Below are 20500 nucleotides of genomic sequence, written 5' to 3' on the forward strand. Positions count from 1 at the left end.
TTAGGTGCATACTTCACAGTGAGCTAAATTGTATACTTTCTGCAGCTGGCCCCGGGCGCTCTACATGATTGGCTGAGTATTAGGTTACAGTTTTCATAACGTGCAGAAAACAGTTTCTGACTTTCTTTTCCACAGCCTATGGCTCCAGTAATCTCACCTCTAAGTTGTTGGTCTCTGGAAAAGGTGATTAAGGTGGCCTTTACAAGTTAGCCTTTGTCAGCTGCTGCTTGGGAGGCACCTCATGCAATGCCAAGCCGTTCTTTGAAATCCAAGGTGGATCTGAGAGCGTGATTCTCGGTCGGAGTAAGCAGCAGCACAAAACGGGCCCAGAAGGGAAGAGCGGTGACCTTTCTGATGAGGCAGGAGGGGAGCTGTCATGCGGAGAGTCTCATCTGTCTGAGGGGAAGTGGGAATTCACAGCACAAAAGCTCATTTAAATAAGGATTTTGTTCCAAAGAGCTTTGTTCCCTCCTGTGTGCACGAAAGCTGCCTTTCATATGTGCTCAATGGCGATACCTGGCAGGTGTCACTTGGGTTGAGAAGGTCCCTGCCATGTTTACCATCATGGAGAGGAATGTGACTCGTAGGTGGAGCACAAGAGTCATAACTCTATTGCTGTGCAAACTGCCAGTATTCCCTTTTCATTGGACCTGTCTGGTAAGGTGACAGGTTGCATAAGGTGGGTTTAGATAGTATCTCAGTCCTAAAACCATTCTCCCAACCTTTTGTTAAAAAATGCAAAGCTGCTGTCAGCAGATTTGTGTACAGACCCCTGCTATCTCCATAGCTATGTGAGAGCTAAAATCACCACTTCAAGTAAACCCAGAATCACAGCTTTGTGGGTTTTTTCCCCCACGTTAATCCTTAGCTATTCCAGTCATGAGGTACTTTTATTTAAAGCAGATTTATTAACACTTTCATAGCAGCCTTGCATGACTTGGTTACATTCAGACTAGCAAGCGTGAGTTTATTGTAGTCCATAGCAGGGCTCTTAGATCTTCTTGCAATACAAATAACAATATAAACTGGCCATCTTACCTGCTTGAAGGTGAAGGGCCCCTTTTGACTCCATAAGAGAAATCTAGAGTAGTTATCATTCCAGGTTTTAGAGAGCTTTAGCTCTAGCAAGCCTTGCTGTACTGTATTAAAAAGTTGAGAAATCAACAGGAGAACCTGGCTTTGGTTCTCTGAAGTTCTTCCTTATGAGAGTTTCATTTCAATATCCAGAAGCTGTGAGATTGAATTTGGTGGTAGCTTAAAGGGCAGGGAGAGGTTTGGAAGGAAATAAAGTTAGCAAAGTGAGGGTGAAATTAATTGGCTCTGGTGTGAAGGGAAGGGGGACAGTGAGTGAAGCGAGGATGAAGACTAGAGCATACTTTTTGAATTACAATGTCTTAAAGTTCACTCAGCTAAGAATTTTATTGCTGGTCTTGTTCTTCGGCTTCTGGGGGAAGATCAGGAGGGGAAGGCTCTAAGGAAGTCATGGTAGTTTATCTTGTCTTCTCCGCAAGAACACAGGTCAATCAGCTGGGGGGGGAAAACAAAACCAACAAACAACATAAGGAGTTGGAGGCTGCAAGTTTGGGGAATTTTTTTTAGGGGGAAGTGCTCAGAGGTACACCTTGTGTGACAGAGCAGATCTTATGCCCCTGTGCCGAAGAGCCTCCCACCTTAGTAGTCCTGAATCACAGGTAACCTTGAATGCTTATAGATGGCAGTAATCTATGCAAGGAGAAGAGTTAGCGTGTCTGAGTTTGATCCTGATTGCCTTCTAAGCATCACCACAGTGGCAACGGATCCAGAAAAATTAAAGTGTGGCCACAGACTGACATAGGCCACAGCAAATCTTTCAGAAACCCCATAGAAATCGTTGCCAAAGTGGGATGAAGGCAGCATATCTGAACAGTTCCTGTTCACCGGTGTCGCTTTGGTGTGCACTGATGGCATAAAGTGGAGACACAGATAATTGAGCTCAGTGACAGTCCTACTAATGAGCCAGTTCTGGTACCTGGGCCTGACCCTGCATTTTGGTGCAGAGCTATAGCCTCTGTGTGCTTAAGGGGAAGAAAGGGGGCTTTTGTTTCTTTAATTGCATAACTAATCTTCTGACACCCAGGGAGATGGAAAAGGTCTAATATTACAGTTCCTTGAAAGGATTCTTCTTCCCCTTGTCGCCTGGAGACAGGTTTACTAGGGTTGCTCTTGTGTGACTGACAGCTGTGCTCCCTTCCAATCCAGAGCGTAGTTAACTATCTGCCGTATGTTTAATTTATAGCACCGCCTCACTTCTGAGACCTTTGGGCATATTCTTATTAAGATTTCAAGAGACAAGAGGGCTACTTTCAGTGCATAGGTCCTAGATGGAGATTCAAACATGGGGGTTAAGCCTCAGTTGTCACAGGTTCCCCACACACTCTTGGGCATGTCACTTCATCTCCCATTCTCAGAGTGGAAGCAGGAAGGACTGTCACCACATTGTAAATTCCTCAGGGCAGAGTGGTCTCTGATGAACTCTTTCTTTAAACTCTGAGTCTGCCTTTATTGGCCACTAATCTACTGCTTATCACATTATGCTAGGAAAGTATCCTTGCCAGTCATATTCCTGAAAGGATCCTCCATCCCCACTGGATGACTTTTTCTCTTCAGTTCCCTCACATTTTCTGCTCTGCAGACGGTGACCTCCGTGTGCTGTTGCTCATAGTGCCCAGTGAGCCTATGTTTTAGTTGTATTAAGCAAGTGGTTATGATTCTAATTTCTTTTCTGGGGTGTTGGGGGGGTTTTTTTGGTACAATACTTAGTTCTCAACTCTTCAATACAGTTAAATCTAAAACTCAGCTAAGCTTTCCTAAGGCTCATTCTCTAAGCACCTCAGTGTCATCTCTACTCAAGCCCAGGTGTGCTTAAGTCATGACACAGACTCAGTAGCTCTGCAGTAGCCTAGGCCTGACCTCTATCATGTTATACCTCTTCTGCTCATCTCTGAGACCTACGTCACCAGGCATTTTCAGGCTTCACATAACAGTGCAGCCAAACATTAGGCTGCTCCTCTGGGGGCAACCTGGGTAACATTTCTCCTCCTTACTTAGAGGACAACAATTATTATCTCCTCCATGAAGAGACAGGCTCAGTATAACAGCTCAGAGGCCCTTCTGAACTGGGACTCTCTTTCCCTCTTCTTGAAGCTGTTCCCCTTTGTAGGGTAGAGCAGCTGTTGGTCTCGCCTGGCTAGGGTTGGTTTGGAGAAGAGCTCTTTTGAAGAGCTGTAGGAGAGGAATTCAATGTGCACAGCACCCCTTCCTTCTGACCTTGTTAACCAGAAAGGCGTTGGTCGGCACACTCAAGCTGTCGCAAAGGGCTAAAAATTTTGCTTTGTCCAGGACGCCAGAGCCATCCTTGTCGCACTGAAGAAACGCTTCCTGAATGTTCTTCTTGTTCAAGTACTTATGGAGCTTCAGCTCTTCCTGAACCTGCACAATTAATTCATCCAGTTCCTGCTTGCTGGTCCCAAGTGTGGGGATGTCACTGTAGAAGAAAGGAAGAACAGGACTTCATGTAAAAGCTACTTCTGGCAGCCTCACTGTGACACTTGTGTGCTGGCTGCCCACCATGGCTGGCCAGACTGTATTTCTGAATACACAGAAGGCTCCTGGAGTTCTTGGGTTTTATGGCAAGTTCATCTCAGCTTGGACTTGGAGACAAAGCTCAGTCTTGCTCTCAGAGCATTAGGTAAGCTATTTTCCCTTTGCAGGACATTTCCTCCATGCACCTTTTGTCTGCAAGTGCTCTAGGACAAGGAGTGTTTTCTTGTGCGCTCCCCATGGTCCCAGGAACGGCATGCAACTCTAGTTTCAACCAGAGCCCCTGAACTACCACACACTCCAAAGTGTGTTGTGAAGTAATAGGGTTATTATGGGGTCACCCGAAATGGGTCCAGACAGCTGAAAAAGAGGATGTGGGCTAAGTTCTGATAGGCTGATAAGCACACTCAGAGCAAATGAAAAAAAAAAACCCACCAACTCTCTGCTGAGCCTGCAACCGTCTAGTAGCTCATGCAGATACTGTTTGCAGCATCTGTTACAGTTAACTGCCGTCTTTTGGGAAAAGGTGACTGTGTCCATTTAGCTGAAAGTATCTCTGCTGCTAAGCCAGAGCTGGCCCACAAGCTTTTTGGGTCAGCAGCAGCTGCAACATTATATTGTACACACTCGAACCCCTCTTGAACCAGACACAGGCTATTGGAGCTGAATAATCAGCTGAGAAGCCATTAGACAGCAGGCTGGAGCCCATGGAGGCTTCTGGAAATGCCCTCAGCTGTCAACCCTGAGTCTTATTTAGCTCCACAACACCATCCTTTGAAGCCTACCTGTTGGCAGGCTCCTTTACCACCTGCCGTGGGCGAAAGTGATCCCTCAGAGACTGCAGTGTTGCCGCGGGGAAACTCTCTGTGTTGCTCTCCATATAATTAAGCACGTATTCATCAGCATCAGTGATTACAAACCTGTGGCCAAACACTGGGGAGGAGGCATTAAAGAAAGCAGCGTTACTTGCCTTTCAGCATGGGTAAGTCACTTTATCATCCAGGAGAGAGCACAGTTTCTCTCTTGTGGCTGGGCTCAGGTTTGAGCGAGCTCTGCTATTTGTTTCAGTCCTTGAAGGGAGAATAGTTTCTCTGACTCAAAGGGAGTTTTACTACAGGAAAAGCAGCTGCTGAGAGAAAAGGCCCCATGCCTGTGCTTACAACGACTCCCCCTGTTAGCAGAAGGTGTGCTTCTGATATTTCAGTATTTCACTTATTTTCCTTACAGGATAGATATTCCTTACAGGATAGGCCTTCACTACTCGAAGTCGTCTGTCATAGCTTTAACCCTGTGAATCCTGGCAGGTCCCAAAATGTAAACTGAACACATACTATGAAGAATGTAGCTCTTTTCCTAATTATGTCAAAGGTCCAAACATTGACAATAACAGAGTAATATCAACGTACACCAGCTGGTGATCTGGAAACTCAAATGTGATGAAAGCCAGGAGGAACGGATCTTTCAAGAGAAGAAAGGTGTATGCACTGTCTGTGCAATAAATGACATACCAGAGCAGGCACTGAAAACCAATGCTCAGACAGTGTTATCGATCCAGGCTGATTTTACCTTCAATTGTAGAACCGATGGTGAGGTCAGAGGGCTCATAATACATGGCATTCTCTGTAGTAGAGCCTGGCTTGGCGACTCGGGTCTTTCCTAAGTATTTGCCTCCAATGATGCCAGAGTTACGGACTGGGGGTTCATAGATGCTGATCATGTCATTGGAGAGGAAATAAGAGAGGATGAAACGACGCTTTCTGTCCTCAGGGTTTGGTGATTCCTAGAGGAAAGGTAGTGGCTTTGGAAAAGAACATTTGAACCAGGTTTTTCTTTCCTGGCATGCTTAGGAGTACCTAGTAGCCCACTCATAAGAACACAGAGCTCATAGCTGTTTTTTTTTTATAGCCGACTAAACAAGGCACTTAATGTAGGCCAAAAGCTACAGATATGCTGACATAGTGTAACAAAGCCCTAGACAGCATCAGGTGTCTGAATTTCAGAGGTTACTTGCTGTAGTCAGGCCAACAGAAGCAGAATCTGGGCTGCAGTGACCAAGTATATTCAGTGTTTCCACAGACGAGTAATCCAAGACAAGGAATACCCTTTATGGAATTATTCGTCACAGAGAGACTGGCTGTAAAAGTCAGTATGAAAGTTATATTTTTCATTATAGTAAGTGCCTGAGAGAGGCTGGTGCTGCTTCCAGCTCTTAGTCACAGGAAGACATTTCCTGACACACCAGTAGGTTTACTTGCTTAGTTTAAAATTAAGTGGATCTGAACCCGTCAGCTGTGACCTTTAGCAACTGCTGCACAATAGGAAAAAGAAATCAGCCCTTATTGACCCTGAGTGTTTGGAGAGGGCAGGCACCAGGCAGCACAGGAAATGCCATTGCTGCTGCTGGATGTGCCAGAGGCTCCTTGCATAAACCAACCGTAAAGCTGGCACAAAGGCCAGGGCCTGAATGTTGTCGTGGGTGGAAAGCACCGTCCCCGTGGACTCCCCGGCTTCTGCGCTGGCACTTGGCTACTCTGCTAGCACAGCCCCTTGCTGGCTGCTGCGGGCAGGACTAGCCTGGAGAAGGCCAGGTGCTGGGAGCCAGCAGCCGAGAGACAGCAAGCTCACACTTGTGGCAGCGGTTGAAGGCAGGCAGAGGCACAGTGCCCAGTTGCAATGCTGTTTCAGTTAGGGCCATCTGTCACGTGCTGATGTCAGTGGGAGTTTTTCCATAAATGGCTGTGGTTTTGTAGCGTGTCTGTTTTGTACTTTCTGGCCTTGTTTTTTTTTTCTACCTTTGCGTGCTACTAGTTGTCACAGCGAGTACACAATAACCCAACGGCATCCCCTGAGGGCCATTCGTGCTGGCTTGGGGAACTTTTTTTTCCCACCAGCACAGAGGAGAAATTGCTAACAGCCTTCTCTGAGCAGGCTGTTGCTCCCATCCTTCTGACTCTACAACATAAGCTGGCACTATACCATCAGGGAAAGCACTTACCAGGGCCAACTGGTATCGCAGCACCTTGTGGTCATTCTCTAGCATCTTAATTACATCTTTCCGGGGAGGCTTTGGAAGCAGAGAAGAGCAGTTCTGAAGAGAGTCTTCAAGGATGCCAAAACCATTATAGGGAGGAATTACCTGCATCCAGAGGAGACATCAAACATAAACAGCTGAAACTGCCAACAAGACAGTGTTTGCAAGGGAGTTTATCAGAAACTATCTGTTTGGAAAGAAATCTTCTGTCACCAGGTAGCAATAGCTGTGACATCCTGTCCAGTAGAGACACTTTAGCCTGGCCATATGTTACAGCCCTACTTACAGAAAATATTTAAGAGAATTAAGAAAATCTGAAATTCAGAAAGCCAGGTAATTTCTCTGAATAAAGAGACTATGACTATAGTAATAATTAAACCTTCCCATGCACAGGAACTCAATCATCTGCATGTTTACACTGTTAACCTAATCCCCATCAAGTTTGTGGTCTAGGCCAGCTAGCACTCCAGACCATTCCTAGGCTCAGTTTAGGAGGTAACAAGGGCTGTGACCACCCCCGGTAAGCAGTTTGGACTTAGCAACCCTGTTTTGGAGGGTGAGGGAGAGTTTAGTAATATGAGTGCAGCCATACTGTGCCAGTTGGCTTCCCAGCCAAAACCAAACCTTGACACTGTTTGATTTTCTAGTATAGACATAACCAGAGTTCTTTCTATCACTATTAGCAAGTGCTTTGTCCTTTACAGTATTAGAATACAACAGTTTCAGAGGACTTTCATTTTTATATTATGACCATTCTTGCCTCGTCTTTTCCAAGTTACTTGCTCTTTTCTTTAAGCTGAACTTGTTTACTACAGGTTCTCACTAAGTGAACCTATATTTTACTATAAGAGCTTATACCGACTGCTTCCTTCCCTCCCTTCCTTTAAGAAATTGTTTGCAGTACCTGTGGAACTTCCTCAAGTGGTTTCTTCTTTATTTCCACGGGCTGGAAGTCTGTGATACCAAATTTGTCACGATAGAAATTTCGTGTGAACTCATCGCAATCATAGATGAAGAAGGTGCGCCCAAGGAGGGTGGTAGATTTGCCGACAGCAAAATCTTTCGCTGTGTACCACTCAAGTACCTCCTGATCAGAGATCTCCAGCACACAGCTTGGGAAGGTCTCTAAGCACAAGGGAGACAAAAGGAAAAATAAATCAATCAGGTAGATGTTAACATTTCCTTGTGAAAAAGGATGCAAAAGCGAGCTGTATAAATAGCTTTGGGGAGCTGTTGGTGCTGCTGTCCTGCCACGGTTTCCCAAAAGATAAAGAATTTAGTGATCATTTAAAGACCTTTTCTTTGGCCAAAAATTGATGACGCTTGGAGTTCTCAGCAAAAATTCTCCAGACTCGGTGTACCTCTGACACAGCCACCACATATGTATCTACCCACCAAGGCACTTCAGCACAGACGGATGTGCTGGCCAATCTAGACTTACTTTTCTTGTCCACAAAGGTTTTGGGCAAGCGTTGGCGTTTTATCAGTACTGGGAATGGGTCTCTACCATCATTTTGCTTGTAGACTTCCCGAACCTCCACTGTGTCATCTGCCAAGTAGTAGTGGATGATGTAAGGCCGAGTCTCACCAAACATGCTGTCAGTGTCATCCCACATGGCGTAGAAGCGAAGGACCTGGGGGTGGAGAAAAAAGAGGCAGAGAAGACAAATATGGCTTAGGATCACTGATGCTTTGTCCAAATGAAGTGGGTTGAAATGGGTTGGATGATTGGAGGCATCTCACCAGTCTTTTCTGCCAGGTATAGAAGAACCAAGCCCTTGTACTGTGGGTACTGGGATGAATGGGCTGCTGAGGCAGCAGTGAGAAGGGCAGCAGGGGCTTGGAGAGCTCGACAGGCCTGGCTTACCTTGACAGAAGCAAGTGAGAGAGAGCAGTCTATGCTAAGACAATAAATTTAGTTCAGGAAGCATGAGGAAATATGGGGGGGGAGTGATTAAAAAGCAGCGGAAAATAATTGCCCAGGAATGAGTACGGAAGTAGTCTTAAGGGAAGTGATTTTTATAATGAAATTTAATACAGCAAGACAGAATCTTGTTTTGACTCTTAAACCTCTTAGAGGTTGCATGGCAATCCTTTATTACTCTAATGCTGAAGAAGGCAGAGGGGAAGGCACTCAGCAGTCCTGAGGAGGCTGCATTCACTGCAGATCCCATCTTATTTCTGCCTAGTGGAAATATCTTCTTTTAATGCCACAGAAATCAAACTCTTCACTCTTCACACTGTGATGCTCAAGGGTTCCCCAAGGTACAGCTCCCAAACAGGCAACCCAATAGCTGTTGCAGGCAGTTGGCCCAGCATAGACCGGAGTCACTAAGGCTATAAACTGGCAGTAAAATGGCAGGTATGGCCCAGCTTGCATCCACACAGCAAAACTGCCTGCTCCCCTCAAAACAGTGTGACCATATCCAAAATGGCAACTGGAAATGATCCTGGCCTGTGCTAACTAACACCTAGCTGATGGCCAGGAATTGTTTGATTGATAGCTGTCCAGGGACAATATGCAGAACTCAGGTCGTGTCCTGACCCTGGTTTATTTTCCAGTATAGATGTAGTCTATAGTGTTTCTTACATTGTTGTTAGATGAAAAGCAGATTCAGAGGAGCAGGGAGGAGAGTGTTAGTCAACTGTGTGCACAGGGAGAACTCAGTGAAAGCAAGTGGCATTTGTGTTTGCCTGAAATTGTCCACTCTGGCACCTGGCATCAATGTTTTGGAGGAAGAGAGGAGTGGATGCAACATGCCCGTTCATATTAGAACTGCATCTGGCCCTATCTGCTAACTTCCCGAAGCAGGTGGCTTATCTCACCCCAACAGAAAGTGAGATGGAGGATCTACAGCACAGGCTCTGCAATCCAAAGAGAAGCTGTTCACAAGGCACAAAGCCCAGTAAAAAGAAAAAAGATTTCTTTCTTACTAAAGCCAAGACGGGAGCAAAACTGGAGTGTGTTCAGTGGACTGAGATTTTTTAGAATGAGTAAGGTTGTAGACACTCACAAAACTCATGTTTCAATAACAGATACCGTCTGTAACATGCATAATCGCTCTCAGCTCTCTCACCTGCTTGTCGTAAGTCAGAAACTGCTTGAGTTGGTCGAAATCTGATGGTGTGATGTACTTGGGCATAGGCATCCGGCGCAGTTCTGTGTAAGGATCAAAAGCCATTTCCTCTGGAGGGTTCAGTTCAATTCCTTGGCTCTCCAGGAACACCTAGGAAGGTCATCTAAGGTATTAATGCTGCCGTGAGTTCTGAAGGTAAAGGAGGTTACTAGAGATTACAGATGGGCGGAAAAGAGTGTTGTCGGAACACTGCAAGTTCATTCCTCACAGATCACCAGGCTGCAGCAGTATTAGTTCTACTGCAATAACAAGCACAATAGAGGATGACCAGGATGTTTCTGTTTAAGCTGCTTCTAAGCTTTGCTTCCCCTTTAATTACTCAGGGCAGTCCTGTCCTAAACAACTTAACTCATATTTTACTTGAGCAGTTTTCCCTGCCCTTAGGGCTTTAAATGGAGGATAACTGTCAGTTGATCCCTTTTACGTAGATGAAAAAAATTAAATTAGTGCATAATCACAGATGTAGTCAGTCAGAATTTGCAACAGACCTAGGGCTCCCCAGTGTGTCAGACAGTGGAAGTTAGTGTTACCCACACTAGGCCCATGAGGATATGTGCCACAGTGGCAGCTTCAGACCATCTTTCAGGAGTACTTTTGCCACAGAAAGAGGACAATCTGTTTGTTTATAAACAGATTTTTTCCTTAGCTTGGATGTGTCAACAAACTCCAGGGTATTACTTGTGTAGGGTATTACTTGTGTACTCACATCAGTCACCCAAAACAACCTCTAAACTCAATGGACTTCCCTTTTTGGCCTGGGGAAGTGGCCCATGAAAACATTCAGCTCAGGAAGCACCTATGCAAACATCTCCAACCGGCATGTGAGATCACCCTGAAGACTCACAAAGCAGGTTCACACTTTCAGACTCACTGTTTTCTGGTCTGGAGGATGTCAGTTAATGATAAATAGACTAGTGACCTTGAGATGTAGACCCCCGTAGCTCATTTCATGTTTTCCATCAACCAACCAATATTCACATGAGAACCAGCTCTTTATCTGATGCGAACTGACTTTAACAGTCATCCAGTTCCAGCAGAGCTGGCCCCACATGTTCTCAACAGCCATGTATATACCAACATATTATACGTGCTTGGGAACATTCCTGGGCACTGAGGCCAACAGGCAAGGAACAGCCTGCATCCGAACTCTCTCAGCCTCCAGGACAGGTTGGCTGCACGTAACTCACCTATTGGGAATGGTTCCTGGAGCATTCTGACTCCTGGACTGCTCCTGGGAAATGCTTGGAAGAGTGGTTGACTAGGGCTGAGATTATACTGGGGACAATCTAACAGGATACCATTTTACTGGTATTTGTTATTATTTTTCGTTGGACTGTTATTATTTCATTTACTGGTACAGAAAAAGCCAGAAATAGAAAAGCAATGAGTAAGCTCTCTTAGAAAGGTCAGTTCCTACCATGATTCTCAACCCACGGATCACAACCACTCTTCTGCCTTGGCTGTAGACGGGCGCAGCATACTGACTGCATTCCCTTCCCCTATTCTTAACAGAAGAGTATTAAGTCAGAAAAGAGTTAGGATCAGGAGTTTTCATCTTCATCTGGACTCTAAGCAGTTAAACTGTTGTACACACAGAAATGAACTTAGAATTTGTATTGTAAGGAGAAGTCCTGAGGACAAAGGATGGACTCCCTGCAGGCCTGGGGCAGAAATACTGAGCAAGTAGTATGCCCTCAGCAAATATCATACCTTGAACTCAGCACTGATCTACAGAAAGAAGTCTTCACAAAAAGCAAAATGGAAGATTGCAAGCAACCTTACTCTGAAAGCTACAGATGCAGACTCCTGGACTCTAACAGGTCTGGCCACCTGTAATTTCTGGGATGCTCTGTGTCAGTGTTCTCGGTACAAGCAACACACCTGTGTGAATGGGTCGCAGTCAACTATGCGGTACGTCCTGCCATACATGGTGATGCTCATGCCCCGATTCAGATCTTTCCAGTGGTAATGATCCCCACGGTCATTCTTGGGCACCTGGTGGCGTCTGATAAGTTTGCCTTGAGGAAGACCAGAGTTCTGCACAACGGGCTCTATGACGGACATGGTGTCATCTTCCAAATAGTAATAGATACCCACTTGGCGGATCCGGTAACACTCTTGTGCTGAGAGAGGAACATCTTCCTGGAAATAGGCATCAAACTTCAAAATCTGCCAAAAAAGGAGCCAAATCCCAAAGAGAGAATGAGAGAAACAATTTGAACACCATGATTAATCTATTAAGACAAATAATTTATTTGTAGTGTGCTTTAGCAGTCTACATCAGCCTACAGGCCTAGGTAATTAAGCGATGATAAAGCCAGCAAGTCCCTACTAGACAGCAAAAGTGCTTCAAAAGGGACCACGACTTCCCCAAGCAGCACTGGGGGCCCCACTGCTACCCTGGCTTGAATGAAGGGGCAGAGAAGTATCTGACAGATTAAACAGTAACATCTACATTACTCTGAAGGAACAGCCTCAGTAATTAACACAGCACATCTGTTCCCCAGACTGTCTCACAGATGGGCTGAGGGTTGGCTGCAGACTGCCTTTCCAGGCCTGCCTGGCAGTGTGCAAACCCAGGCACGCGCTCAGGTCTGCTGAGCCCTCACGCTCTGCAGCAACTGCTCTGTCCGTGGCTGCGGCTGCACTCGCCAGCTTGCAGTCTGTGCCACCGGCACATTTAAAATCAAGAGTCAGCTCAGGAGTGCCACGCAGACACATAGCCACCTCCTAGTCTGCTAGGAACACCAAGATATAACGCAGGAAGTACTACTGGGGCAGTACAGGCTGTAACACTCTCTGGTGACAAACCCAAGCATAATTAGATGGACCACAGTTAAACAGTCTAACAGGTCCCCACCGCAGACTGCCCTTTACAGTTTAAGCTCATTTACAATCTCAGCATAGTTTTGGAAACACAGAAGGCCAGGCTGTGGTTTGCAGGGTAGTCGTTATAAACTGAAGCTTTTCAGTGTTAATCAAACTTCTTTTCCAATGCCTGCTAGAAATGCTGTAGCGTAACTTGTGGGGAATGTCTTACATCGTTTACGTATTATAATCCTCCTCCCAAGCAAAGAAAGCCTCTTTCAGTCTGGGGTTCAGCTGTCTCTGACTAAGGGCTATGGCATCTGAAAACTGCTGTACACTGTCCCATGAACCCTGGAGCTGACTGTTTATGTCTCCGGACTTGGCCAGCGATATTCCTGGAATAAGCTTCTTTATACCTTTTTGTCAAAAGCCACGTGTGCTGGAACAAAGCCTGAAGGTGGAGCCTGCTTGGCTTGCCCATAGATCAGCGTGGGTCTCTGGCTGGATAATTCCTCTAGTTCAGCTTGAGAAAGCTGATTCACATATAGTCGCTCCCCGCCGATCCCAACTGTTGGCAGCCGGGAAAAGGCAAATCCATTTTTGTAGCCCAGTGTCTGGGACCGATGAAAAGATGTTTTCTGTGGAAGGAAATCCAGCTGTAAAAAGACTACATTTACTAAGTAGATATGGCTACTGAAAGCAGAGAAAAAAAGTAAGAGTGTGTAATATCCAGAATGCCGCCCCCCCCCCCCCCCCCCGCATTTTATTAAAACCTGCTGCAGCAGTTATTTATAATCAGATTTTACACTTAGATCAAGAAGGCTGAAAAAGTGGTTGGAGGAACAAAGCGTCGGTGTGAACTCAAATCCTAGCACTGCCACAGATTCCCGTAGAGCTTAATTTCCCTATTGCCACTATTCTCAGTGCCTAGAATGAGGTGACAGCACTTTCTCTGCCCTAGTATTTTTCTCACAGACTCTTCGTTCCCTGATCTGTTATGGCAGTAGAGAGCACCATGGGACCTCACTCTGTTAGTGCTTTACGGTGCTCCCTTGACTATTACACCTTGTGCACCCTCTGTGCTTTCCATCACTATTTATTTTATCACCCCCTTCCTGGGGATGATATTCACTGAATTTTTCTTCGCTGGGCTAAATCAAGGTGTGTTATGCTCACAGAACTGCAATTATGAAACCTACCAAAGCACATTAGCTGTTTCACCACTTCTCTCCACAGTCCATGCAAGGGTCACACATTAAATAACCACAACCCTGGTGTAAGACCCTACAGCAGATTAATGAGAAGCCTGATAAGACAAGAATTCTATCTTTGTGAGCATTGTATAATGTTGGCTCTGGGATTTCCCTGTTATTTTTGCTTTGTTGGTTTAATCTTGGTTTTGAGCTTCTTGGAGCCTTTCACCTGTCTTTGCTATCTGCCTCACGCCAGCTTTCCATTCTTCAAACTAAATAATTATCCAGATGGCACAGGAACATCCCTGCTTTGATTAAGGACACGCAACAAGAAAATGTCAGAGCTGTGAATAGGACCTGATCTCTGTCAGCCCAGTCCTGTTCTTCACTACTGAAGGCTGGGATCAGACTTGAGTGACACCAAGCTACTCAACTTGCTGTACCGCCCACCACACCTGGTACCTCATCTGCAATCCTGAAAGCATTTAAAATAACACGTGCCTGCATGGTCCCACTGAGGTTTCAATGCTTAATGCTCCAGAGAAAACAGGAGAAATTGTGAGTCTCTGATAATAAAATCCCTGACTTTACCTTGACTTCTGCCAAATAAAACAGAGTTGTACGCATTTCTAGCGCTGAAGGAACAAACTTCAGCTCCTTTTCCAGACTTGCAATCTGCCCAACCTCAGGCATGTGAACCGCTGCTTCTCCACCCCCTCCCACACCCCTCATGGTTAAGCCTCTAATCTTATTTATACCTTCAAGGCCCCACTTGAATTTCACATAATTGCCTGTTTTCTCTTTACACTGGTACTGCGGACTTTGCAATACTGTGGACAGAGCAGTTAGGAAAACAGGTTCAGGTGAAAACAAAAGAGCTTACTGAAGACATGTTAGCAGAATGTGTTATAAACATTAGCCCTGCCACAGAACTGCCATTTCCTTCTTTTAAATAAATACCAAGGGAAAGCTGTGGAAAAAATATTCAAGTGTATTGGGTTTGCGTGGCAAGGTTTTGATAGCGGGGGGAGCTACAGGGGTGGATTCTGTGAGAAGCTGCCAGAAGCCTCCCCCATGTCTGATAGAGCCAGTGCTAGCCGGCTCTGAGACAGACCCACGGCTGGCCAAGGCCAAGCTCATCAGTGATGGTGGTAGCGCCTCTGGGATAACATACTTAAGGGGGAAAAAATAAAGCCAAACTGCGCAATTGCAGCTGGAGAGAGGAGCAAGAATATGTGAAACAACTCTGCAGACACGAAGGTCAGTGAAGAAGGAGGGGGAGGAGGTGCTGCAGGCACTGGAGCAGAGATTCCCCTGCAGCCCGTGCTGAAGACCATGGTGAGGCAGGCTGTGCCCCTGCAGCCCATGGAGGGTAGCAGTGGAGCAGATATCCCCCTGCAGCCCAGGGAGGTGCATGGTGGAGCAGATATCCACCTGCAGCCCGGGGAGTTGCATGGTGGAGCAGATATCCACGTGCAGCCCGGGGAGGTGCATGGTGGAGCGGATATCCACCTGCAGCCCGGGGAGGTGCATGGTGGAGCAGATATCCACCTGCAGCCTAGGGAGGGCCCCATGCCGGAGCAGGTGGATGCCTGAAGGAGGCTGTGATGCCATGGGAAGCCCATGCTGGAGCAGGTTCCTGGCAGGACCTGTGGACCCGTGGAGAGAGGACCCCATGCTGGAGCAGGTTTGCTGGCAGGACTTGTGACCCCGTGGGGGACCCACATGGGAGCAGTCTGTTCCTGAAGGGCTGCACCCCGTTGAATGGACTCACACTGGAGTGGTTCATTAAGAACTGCAGCCTGTGGGAAGGACCCACGTTGGAGAAGTTCATGGAGGACTGTCTCCCATGGGAGGGACCCCTCACTGGAGCAGGGGAAGAGTGTGAGGAGTCCTCCCCCTGAGGAGGAAGGAGCGGCAGAGATAACATGTGATGGACTGACCCCAAGCCCCATTCCCCGTCCCCCTGCACCGCTGGAGGGGAGAAGGTGGGGAAACCGGGAGTGAAGCTGATCTCAGGAAGAAGGGAGGAGTGGGGGGGAAGGGATTTTAAGAGTTGGTTTTATTTCTCATTACCCTACTCCGATCTGATTGGTAATAAATTAAATTAGTTTCCCCAAGTTGAGTCTGTTTTGCCCATGATGGTAATTGGTGAGTGATCTCTCCCTGTCCTTATCTCGACCCATGAGTCTTTCATGATAATTCGTCTCCCCTGTCCAGCTGAGGAGGGGAACGATAGAGCAGCTTTGGCGGGCACCTGGCATCCAGCCAGGGTCAACCTACCATATCAAGGAAAAACATGAAGTTTGTCTATAAATTGGGCAATATCAGTGTTTGTCAGAAGTGCACAGGCTTTTAAGGGCCCACAGTTGCCTAAAGAAAACACCTCATAAATTCATAAGACTCCCAAAGCTGACAGGCTCTCCCAAGTGAGCATGGATGCCAGATAACATCTCACAGTATCAGGTGACTAATGTAAATTTAAAAGGGAAAGCCCAGAAGGTAAACTCCTAATCTCAGTTGCTGCCACTCCATATCTGAAGAAATTCTATTGAATTAAGTCCTTCTTTTTGCCAAGTGTATAACGCTTCATACAAACGCCATTTCCCCTCCCAGTGTCTCTGTTCCTCTGTCACATGAGCACTAAGCAATAACAATACTATCTTATTTGAACACAGAGGTTTTTTTCAGCACTTCTCAGCATTCGCTTGGAAAACAAGTATCGCAATGCCCATTTTATAGACTGGAAAATTGAGGCAAAGTGAGTTGATAGCACTCGCTAGGGCTCATCCTGAGGAACAAAAGCCATTTCTGCAAAGCCATTTCTGGAGTCCAGATCTCCTTAAAACGTTACCAATACTTCAAGTTACTCTAAAATAACAGTCTGCTCTGCTAAGTCCCGTGGGTGTTTCTTACATACACACAGCACTGCTAAAGTCAAGTAGAAGCATTCACATGACTAAAGCAGGCAGGATTTTACTGATAGAGGAAATAACATTTTGCTAGGGGCAGCAATTTGCATTGCAGATTTCCAAGACGTTATAAATGATATTGAGGAAACAATATTATTAAGCTGAGAATAATTCTGAGATAACCTTTATTACTGCATGATTAAGAGTATTTGTTATGAGTAAATTACTCCACTTACTGTTGAAGAACTGAATCGTCACTGACTTAGAAAATAGTTTGACTGTTCATGCCGGAAGGCACCACTAAGACTGGTACAGTGACAATTTATCCTTGGGTAATCCTAATCCACACACAAGCAGAATAAAGAAAAGAGAGGGTCCTACTTAGGAAAACAGAGAAAAATGGGTTCCCACAAAAGCATCCAGAATGATCTGGAGTGGGTTTACCAAAGCCCATCGTGACACAGTCCTTGTCACGAGCACATCATTTCAAGAGCACATCTGTCAAACAAGTGACAATACCACCACTGGTCTAAGAAACATAGGACAGTATCTTCCTAAGGGAGCACTAAATCAGTGTGGTTAAGATCCTTTAGAGGTTCCTTCCCACTCCATCTGAGGAGCAATCCAGAGTTACAGAGATTTCTGTCACAAGGATACTTAGGAAATAGCATCAGCTACATTAGAAATATCAGGAGCACTGTGGTGGCAGGAGATGGAAGGGAAGCTTTTCTCTTTTGGAAGAATTAGCATTTCTATTGGAAGATAAAATAAGCATGAGGTCTGCATCCAGGGAAGTAAAGAGGCTCTGTGAGTGATAGGGAAGGGCAGAGTGGGCTGACGTGGGCTCACCATCACTTGAGAAGATTTGTCAAAGGGTAGACTGGATTGGTAAGAGGTTCTCTCTTCCGCAGAGAAGAGTCTAGGGGACATATCAGGAAGGCATGGAAGTGCTTGTTCTGGAGGTGTCAGTTTTCAATGGGAATATCAAGGACAAGGAGCACTGTCCCATGGTGTGGCTCTTTTTTTTTTTTTGAGTACAGCATGTCCTATGTCAAATGTTCACACGCAAGTACATGAGGTGCCTTATCTTGGAATACCTGAGCACATCAGATCCCTCTTCTCCTGCTGACCTGGCAACCTGGATGTATTGGGAAGGAGCAGGAGGAAGAAGGGGTCTCACTCAGAATACTGAGGTTTATGGGAACGGAGGAGCCTGATCTTAAGGACATTAAGCTCCAGGGAAACGTAAGGCATGCCCTCATCCATCTGTTCCCTACAAAAGTCTGGGAGCATTGATTCTGAGGGAATCAGTTAGGATACTGGTTTCTCAGACTGACACTAGCAGCACTGAGTTGAAGCTGAACAATGGTCTCAAGACTCAAGGTGTTAGTTCCCCAGGGAGAAGGAAGAGCAGAGCTGTCAGCTGCCCTGAAACAGTACTGGAAGGAACTCAGGAAGTGTCTGTGGTACTGCTTCTTCAAGAGGATATTGGGAGGATTTCTTATCAGATCTTCAGTGCGTGGGAATGGGGAAAAGGAGAGGCTGCTTCCTCATTTAGGTATAAAGTGTGGAGGATGAGGATGACACTACATCTTCCAAGGAACCTGGGAGCAGCTGTCAGGGCCTCACTTCCTTGGCAGGATCCTGGAGGCTGTGGTGGAACCAGTTCTGTGGAGGGACACCAGTTCCCTGAAGACTATCAGGTTCTCAGGTTCCAGACCATTAGTTCCCTAAGGACTATCAAGGATTCAGTTCTCCAGGTGATAACGGGAGAGCATTTGTGGAAGTACCAGAGCTTTGGAGGAGGGGGTATCAGGAAAGTATCAGTTGCCCAGGAGATTGGTGACTTCGGGGTGTATCTGTCCCTCTAAGGGTGGTGGGTGGGTCCAGGACATACCGGTTTCCCTAGGTGTACAGGGATTGTTTTGAGGATTAATTCTTAGTGGAGAACTGCTTGGGTGTAGGCAGTGTTGGTTCTCCTGGGTATAGCAAGTCAGTGGAGGGGGTATCAGGTGTGTTTAAGGGTCCTGGTACACAGCAGTATCAGAATGAGTAGCAGGTTCAGAACAAATCAGTTTGGGAAAACTGAGATGGTTCAGAGAAACAGGAGTTTCTCTGGAGAATCAGGTTTCAAGAATGTGAAGTGAATATGGGGATACTCCTTCCCTTGGAGAATCACATGAACTGTTGGGTGAAGTATTGATGGATTCAGGGGTACTGGATCTCCTTGGGGTGAGTTTGCAGATAGTAGTTCTGCAGTTACAGGGAAAGCTTTTGGGGTCTCATATGAGGCTGAGAGAACCTACCTCTCCAAAGCTATCAGGATAATTTCAGGGGTTATCACATGGGTGTAAGATACAAGGAGTTCCTTGGGGAGAAAAGTACCAAGTCCCCTGGAGGGTGGGCTCAGGGACACCTGGTGCTCTGGGAACAGACTTTAAATTACATTGGGAGAACTTAGGGAGTAGCAGGTCTGCTGTGGGTGGGATCAGGGGATACCAGGTGAGTTCAGGTCCCCCAGAAGTGACTTCAGTTGATATTTGTTGGCTTTGGGAAGCCCTGGGGGAGAGTTCTATGGGTATTAGGTCTGCCAGGGAGCATTAAATGAGTTTACAGGGCACGAGGTCCCTTGGGGGGGTGTGTGTGTTACTTCACAGGGTACCAGGTCCCCTGAAGGGTGTCTGGTGAGTTTGAGGTATCCCTGTATTGCAAGCACTGTATCGCAGCTGGTCGAGGGAGAGGATTGTCCCGCTCTGCTCTGCATTGGTGCAGCCTCACCTCGAGTGCTGGGTGCAGTTTTGGGCACCACAGTACATTAATGATATAACGCTACTGGAGAGCGTCCCGAGGAGGGCCACGGAATTGGTGAAGGGTTTAGAGGAAAAACCATACAAGGAGCAGCTGAAGTCCCTTGGTGTGTTCAGCCTGGAGCAGAGGAGGCCGAGGGCAGCCCCATGGCGCTCTGCAGCTCCCTCCCGAGGGGAGGAGGAGGGGCAGGGCTGGTCTCTGCTCTCTGGTGCCCAACGCCAGGCCCCGAGGGAATGGCAGGGAGATGTGCCAGGGGAGGGTGAGGCTGGGCATTAGGAGAAGGTTCTTCCCCCAGAGGGTCGTGGAGCCCTGGAACAGGCTCCCCAGGGAGGCATCACGGCACCAGCCTGGCGATATTCAAGAATCACTTGGACAAGGCCCTCAGAGACATGGTGTGAATTTGGGGTGTCCTGTGCAGGGACAGGAGCTGGACTTAATGATCCTTGTGGGTCCCTCCCAGCTCAGGGCATTCTATGATCCTATGATTCCTATGACATGGGTTCACAGGACACCAAGTCCTCTCAGGGATATTAGGTGAATTCGAGAGGTACCAGGCCTCTTGGGAGAACTAGAGGGAGGTCTGAGGGAACAGGAGGTGAGTTCAGGGGGTAACATGTCCCCTACGGGACATATTAGGCGAGTTTAGGGGTACGGGGTCTCCTGGGGAGTTAGACGAGGGTCTGAGGAAGCACCAGTTCCCCAGAGGGAGCCTTCAGGCGGTCCCGGGTGAGCCGGACAGGGTGCAGTTCACCGACGAGTCCCTGGGGCCGGCGGGGGAGGGGGGGCGTAAAGGCCTGGTCTCAGGGAGGCTCTCAGGGGGGCACGGGCCAGGCCGGGCTTGGGGGCGCCCCGGGGGAACGGGGGCAGGTGTTCCCGGGAGGCAGGGCACGCCGGAGGGCCGCGCTCACCGTGGGGTCCCTGAAGGCGCAGCCCGGGAGGAAGGGGAGACCCGGCCCCGGTTCCGAGCTCATGGCGGCGGGGGCGCTCCCTGCCCGCGCTCCAGGGAAGCCGTCTCCACGGCAACCGCCGGCT

General features: G+C 47.2%; 1 protein-coding gene across 1 annotated transcript; it reads right to left on the reverse strand.

Moving 5' to 3' along the window:
- Positions 1-867: 867 nt before the first annotated feature.
- On the reverse strand, positions 868-20500 carry EFHC1 (EF-hand domain containing 1). Its single transcript, XM_075086577.1, has 11 exons — positions 20377-20500; positions 12972-13193; positions 11629-11916; positions 9688-9837; positions 8052-8244; positions 7515-7735; positions 6575-6715; positions 5146-5359; positions 4365-4512; positions 3307-3523; positions 868-1527 (listed from the first exon to the last, which is right to left on the reverse strand). Exons 1-11 carry the CDS (start codon positions 20437-20439, stop codon positions 1456-1458), a joined length of 1929 nt encoding a protein of 642 aa, XP_074942678.1. The 5' UTR covers positions 20440-20500; the 3' UTR covers positions 868-1455.

The sequence above is a fragment of the Phalacrocorax aristotelis genome, chromosome 3, assembly GCF_949628215.1.
Source record: "Phalacrocorax aristotelis chromosome 3, bGulAri2.1, whole genome shotgun sequence".
Classification (NCBI taxonomy): Eukaryota; Metazoa; Chordata; class Aves; order Suliformes; family Phalacrocoracidae; genus Phalacrocorax; species Phalacrocorax aristotelis.

Bases quoted from the DNA above. Each gene is read 5' to 3' on its own strand.
- EFHC1 (XM_075086577.1), bottom strand. From the start codon at position 20,439: ATGAGCTCGGAACCGGGGCCGGGTCTCCCCTTCCTCCCGGGCTGCGCC. The intron at 11,917-12,971 runs GTATAAAGAAGC...CTTTTTTGGCAG, and splicing joins ACGTGGCTTTTGACAAAAAG to ATTTTGAAGTTTGATGCCTA. The intron at 5,360-6,574 runs GTAAGTGCTTTC...CCTTTCCTCTAG, and splicing joins TGCGATACCAGTTGGCCCTG to GAATCACCAAACCCTGAGGA.